The 6,000-nt window shown below is 43.7% G+C and overlaps 1 protein-coding gene across 8 annotated transcripts in view; it reads left to right on the top strand.

Moving 5' to 3' along the window:
- LOC118936741 (nephronectin) overlaps window positions 1–6,000 on the top strand; it is a 57,672-nt gene that overhangs the window by 9,956 nt on the left and 41,716 nt on the right. For 3 of the 8 annotated variants that reach the window (XM_090187811.1, XM_090187807.1, XM_090187814.1), the window contains exon 3: window positions 5,134–5,190. The exons of 3 other annotated variants lie outside the window; for them this stretch is intronic. In XM_090187811.1, the coding sequence (XP_090043937.1) occupies window positions 5,134–5,190 (57 nt within the window). The remainder of the gene's footprint in view (window positions 1–5,133; window positions 5,191–6,000) is intronic. 2 more of the 8 variants (XM_090187812.1, XM_090187808.1) reach the window with 1 other exon arrangement.

Below are 6,000 nucleotides of genomic sequence, written 5' to 3'. Positions count from 1 at the left end.
ACTGTAGACTCAATATACCGCGTTTTACTAGAATGAACACATTTTGTGCAACAGTATTACATTATACCACCGTCTGCCTACTGTAGCCTAAATATACCTTGTTTTGCCAGAATGAGCCTACTGTAGCCTCAATATACCTCGTTTTACTAGAATGAGCCTACTGTAACCTCAATATACCTTGTTTTACTAGAATGAGCCTACTGTAAATATACCTTGTTTTGCTAGAATGAGCCTACTGTAGCCTCAATATACCTAGTTTTACTAGAATTAGCCTACTGTAGCCTCAATATACCGCGTTTTACTAGAATGAGCCTACTGTAGCCTCAATATACCTTGTTTTACTAGAATGAGCCTACTGTAGCCTCAATATACCTCGTTTTACTAGAATGAGCCTACTGTAGACTCAATATACCGCGTTTTACTAGAATGAACACATTTTGTGCAACAGTATTACATTATACCACCGTCTGATATTATATTGACCCTTAATAAAATATCTAGCCCTATGGACAAATATTGACTCTTATGGAAACAGAGAAGTATTGGCTGCTGCCATACTGTGTAATTATATCCTGCAGAGATGTGTGAATGATATTAATAGGGAGCTCTGAAAGTGTCGAGCAGCCTGACAAATGGGAGATACACTGCATGGCTTGCTGCACACATGATGGTACAGCTGTTGCTTCGGCTGCGGAAGTGTGATGGGTGACACAACGGGCTTACTTACGCACAACATGTAGAGAGTAGACAGAGAGAGGCTGGGCTGCATGTTGGCTCCGTCTCTGTCAATCTACTAACCTGGAAGCCTGGGGGTGGGGGAGGGGTTATAATGCTTTCATGTCATTGTCATTATACTTCACATCACCTTCATAACCTTTCACCTCATATGCATTTTGTTTAGCTCTTTTGTTGTTGTTGTTTTTTTGCTAATCACTTGTCATGACTCATGCTATAATCATGCTAGATTTTTTGGTGTTTGTTTATGTTGTCGTTTTTAGACGAAACTAAAATGTCACACTGCTGGTCCCTGTCCAAAGGTATTTACTTCACGTTGAGCTCTATTGTTTCCGTTTGGCACTGGGGCTTCCATTGGATGCCCTGTTATGGTTGCCTGGTCCCAGATCTGTTTGTGTTGTCCTACATTGACCAGAGAAGCTATCAAGACAGTACATTCTGACCTGGGAGCAGGCTACTGTAATGGTGGCCCGCTTATTGCCCTTTCGTTCTCCCCTAGGCGAGGGTGTTGAGCTCAATAACCTTCACTTGGTTTAGGTTTGGCATCAGGCCCTCCTTTCAGACACTCTGTTATGGTGGTCGACCTCGTTCCCTTCCCTTCTCCCCTAGGTGAGAGTGTTAGTGTTGAGTTGAGTAACCTTAGTGCCTGTGGCCCACTTATCGTGTCAGATTAACATTCTGCCTCGCCGCCAGCTGACTCTCCTCTTTATCCCTCGCTCCTCATTTGAGGTGAAAAGAAAAACAGAATATGGTAATTGCATTTTCACATAGACCCTAGCTTGAGAAAAACAAGTTATGGTAATGACATAGCGACTCAGACTTAGAGCCAGACCAAGACTGTGCTGGGAGGGAACTCAAGAGACGAGGCTCAAGACAAAGTGGCAGAAATGGATGCTTTTGTGGTTGCTATTATTTGTGACAGCTAAGGCCCCAACATGTTGCTAGGCTAGTTAGCTAAGAGCTCTGCTGTCGTGTTGGCAGGAATCCCTGTACTCCCCAACATGTTGCTAGGCTAGTTAGCTAAGAGCTGTCGTGTTGGCAGGAATCCCTGTACTCCCCAACATGTTGCTAGGCTAGTTAGCTAAGAGCTCTGCTGTCGTGTTGGCAGGAATCCCTGTACTCCCCAACATGTTGCTAGGCTAGTTAGCTAAGAGCTCTGCTGTCGTGTTGGCAGGAATCCCTGTACTCCCCAACATGTTGCTAGGCTAGTTAGCTAAGAGCTCTGCTGTCGTGTTGGCAGGAATCCCTGTACTCCCCAACATGTTGCTAGGCTAGTTAGCTAAGAGCTCTGCTGTCGTGTTGGCAGGAATCCCTGTACTCCCCAACATGTTGCTAGGCTAGTTAGCTAAGAGCTCTGCTGTCGTGTTGGCAGGAATCCCTGTACTCCCCAACATGTTGCTAGGCTAGTTAGCTAAGAACTCTGCTGTCGTGTTGGCAGGAATCCCTGTACTCAATAAGTGTTGCTTCCTGGGCATTTTGGGCTTGGCTCAGGTCCTCCCAGCTGTCCATGTTGGATCAGTCAGGAAGAGGAAGTTTGCTCCGTATACAGAATATAACATCATATATCAGACCAAATATTTGTTTTTATCCTGTTTGGGTTTAGCTCCATCCTCTTCATTGATTTGAAATTAATTGACAGGTGAAAACAATATGGTGGAATCAAGCCCATCGTAAGGCTGTCTTTCACCTGGTCAGTTCTCTCAGATCAGTGCAATGAAGGAGAAGACAGGAGGCAAGGAGAGGACAGAGTTTCTAGACAATTGAGAAATAGACAAGATCTACAGTGACAGGGATTAGCGGAGTAATCCGTGTTTCCGCTTGACGTTTGATTGACATGTTAAAGTCCTTTGGGTGAGTAGATACCTTTGACAGGACCTTGTTTCTGTTCATTAAACAGCAGTGTGTTATCTGTCTGTTTTCTCTAACACTGTTCCAAAGTACCCATCAGGAGTCTCACACATTCCATGTCAAGTACGAGAAAACGTTGAGTTCACCTCGGAGAGTCGTCCCCCCTCTCGGCAAAAGCTACTTTTACCCACCACCTGTTTTTGAAGGAAACTGTATCGTTTTCCCGCCAGCCAGACTCAGACGTTGTGATAAATCAATGCCATAGGAGAAAAACCAGAATGTTCACTAACGCCTTCAAATGCCCCCGACCGAGCGTACCACACGAGTCCAATCACTCGAGACCTCAATCAGTACTCCATCATGTTGCCACAGGGCTGATTTAAACTTCAGAGACGGAGGGAGGCCAGTCGTCATGGATTACAGATTACACCACTGCAGTTCTGGGGCCGGCCCCGGAGATTAGATTGGTGGTGCTATCGGGTTCTGGCTGTCTCCAGCCCTGCAAGAGTTCAGTGATCGGTCTGGGTGACTGCTCACAAAGAATGGAGAACTGGAATGGGTCTGCCCCAAATTTAAAGCTCCCTGTCCCCAGAACTGAGAGAGAGAGAGGAGAGATGGGAGAGGGAGTGAGTTAGTGGAGATAGAGAGAGAGACAGAGTGACAGAGAGAAATGGAGAAGGAGAGAGATGGTGGAGAGAGAGGAGAGAGCAAGAGAGAGAGAGGGACAGAAAGAGAGAACCGAGAGGAAGAAAGAGAAAGCGAGAGATTTATTATAGGCCAAGCATTTCCATTGGTGCTACACTGACATGTTATGCGATTGGGTGGTTTAAATCACAGCGTTACTTCACTTTATCCAAGTGCCACCATAAACAGAGAGGCATTTGCCTTGCTAAGCATCTGCAGTATATCTCCAATGATTACATACACATCAGAATATCCCTCAGGTTTAACTCACAGTCAGGATGAGAATAGACCACTGGCAAATCAACAAGTTTTTCTTAGTCCTCACGTCCTAGTCGTTTAGTCATAACAAGCTCTCGGATTATGGCAAAGAGCTGCAAAAAATGATGGCAAAGAGCTGCAATTAATCAAACCAACACTAAACAAATGACGGTGATTTTTTAAATGAATTTAATCAAATTGAAGCCTCCTCAGTTGCATCATATTCCATCTCTCTCATTCTCTCTCTTTCTCTCTCTCGCTCTCCCTATAAATGGAATCCCAAATTAACTCTCTCTTACTGGTCTATTGCTTTGATCCCGGATTTTGGAAAGAAATCCAAGAGGATACCGATCTTCAGTGCAGTTTTGCCTGAGACTGTTTAGCCGGTTTCCCTCTCGAAGTACAAAGTAGCTTGAATTAGGAGAGGACTTTTAATTGGTAATGGAAGCCAATGAGTGAGTGACAAAATGGGTAAACTGATACAGTTTAACCAATACCCTGGCCATGACCCTTCACCCTGAGGGTGAGGGGTCACACATTTCCAAATATAGGACAAATTTAAGCACCCATTAAATAATAATAGTCTTAAATAGCTTCTCTTTGTCTCGTTTTCTTCAAGGCCACTGATCTGCTAATAGCTGGATGGGGTAAATCCATTCAATAGAAAGTTAATCATGTAGTTTGATCTGTTAGTGGTAATGACATAAGTAAGAGACAAGGAAGGTAAGGTAATAAAAAGTACATGGATTCTGAAAGGGACAAATCAATAGATTGTGTTTTAATTCAACCTGGGCCTAGGAAGGATCAAATACATTGTCAAATGTCAATCTGTTCATACCTAAGCACTTGTATCAATTATTTGTCAGACACAGAAAAATATGCTGCGGCCTCCTTCAAAATGTGGTGACGGTGGTGGTATTTTTATCCATCAAAGGAATGGAGGAGGAAATTGAATTGAACATCACAGAATCTGCAGCCTGTGTGTTCGAAGAAAACGCCTTGTCTTTCTCCTCTCGGCTTGTGATGTGAACGTTCCACAAATATGCAATTAGCCAGCATGATGCCACGCGGTATCTCTGCGGAACCACGGCACAATTTGACCATCAATGTTACTAATTAAACGATCTAAACTCCAATTTGTAAACATATTTCAAACATAGCTATTAGCTACTGGCAACATTGCGTGATGAGAAGCATCCATTCTCCATGGTGCTTATGCTAACTGCCATTTAAATTGAATTTTCACTTCGTTTCCCATTGACATCAATGCATTACTAGACTTAAGTAGAAGTTGGAATTCACCCCTGTGCTTACATTTAGTGTGATTGATCTAAACTTGAATTTGTAAGCATATTCAAGATGTAGCTACTAGCTACATTGCATGTTGCAAAGGGGACGTGCCATCCAATGCTCCATCCTCTGTGGTTGTAACCATGTAATGTGTGTGACTCCTTGTTATGCTTTGTGCATCATTTCAAGAATGCTTTACTCGTCAAAAAGAGCACGGCTCTCTGGCTCTCTCATGCCTTGATTCTGTTCTCTCATCCAACCAAGACAAAACGCCTGCTGGAATGTTCTTTTCTTTGTGTTTGCACATTTGTTTTGCAGCAGGCGTCTTCGCTCTAACCCACAGAGTAGTCGGGAGAATACGGTGTCCGCCACAAGGTCAGCTGCTCCACGTATTTCTTTCAAATAATTCTTGGCAAGACGAGGTCCTGAAGGCAGCGAGGCACACACATCCTCTGAATCCTGGCTTCACTGATTTATTAATAGTCACCTCCCCCCCTTCTCCCTCATCCTCCCCCCTTCCCCATCCCCTTGGCAAAGAAATATCTCCTCCCTTTCTGGCTTGAGAACTCTGGTGCTGCAGCCACCGTTTGGCGTTCACACCAGCAGCATGACTGAGATGTTTGGCGTTCACACCAGCTCCACACTTGACTGAGAGCTATGTGATGCCCTCAGATGGCTAAGTGTTAGTTATTCATTTCCTGTGAGTTTTATATCCTCATATAAACTATATACAGCTGCCTAGTTAGTACATGGAAACTTCATCAACCATGAGCCTATGTAAAATAATTGTAGTTCAATGTAGATGACTTCCCAATCTTCAAAATGGTACGCATACATCAGTGATGGAAGGGGGGGGGGGGCTCAGTCGGGGTCTCAACTTACTGTTGCAAGTTAAAATAGTAGAATAAACAAGGTGCAATGAAAAAATGTGATTGTACATCAGCAGTTTTTCTCTTGTTATGTCAGTCACTGATAGTCACTCAATTAGCCCACGTCAGCTAAAGTATTTTAGAATGGTAAGTTAGTCTAGCGGCCAGCCATCTAAACTTAGTAATCATGGTGGAATTACCAGCCGGGGGGCCCCCATTGATTTTTGTTATTCAGTCTTACTCAGAAACCCTATCATATTAAAAACTGCATGCAAATTCTCTACACCCTGTGGCAAAATGCGTAGAAGTTTAGGAA

This window comes from Oncorhynchus mykiss, chromosome 10, assembly GCF_057628025.1.
Source record: "Oncorhynchus mykiss isolate SJ-2025 chromosome 10, ASM5762802v1, whole genome shotgun sequence".
NCBI classification, from domain to species: Eukaryota; Metazoa; Chordata; class Actinopteri; order Salmoniformes; family Salmonidae; genus Oncorhynchus; species Oncorhynchus mykiss.
Note: the sequence above shows the minus strand (reverse complement) of the source record. Positions and strands in the feature narration are given on the sequence as shown.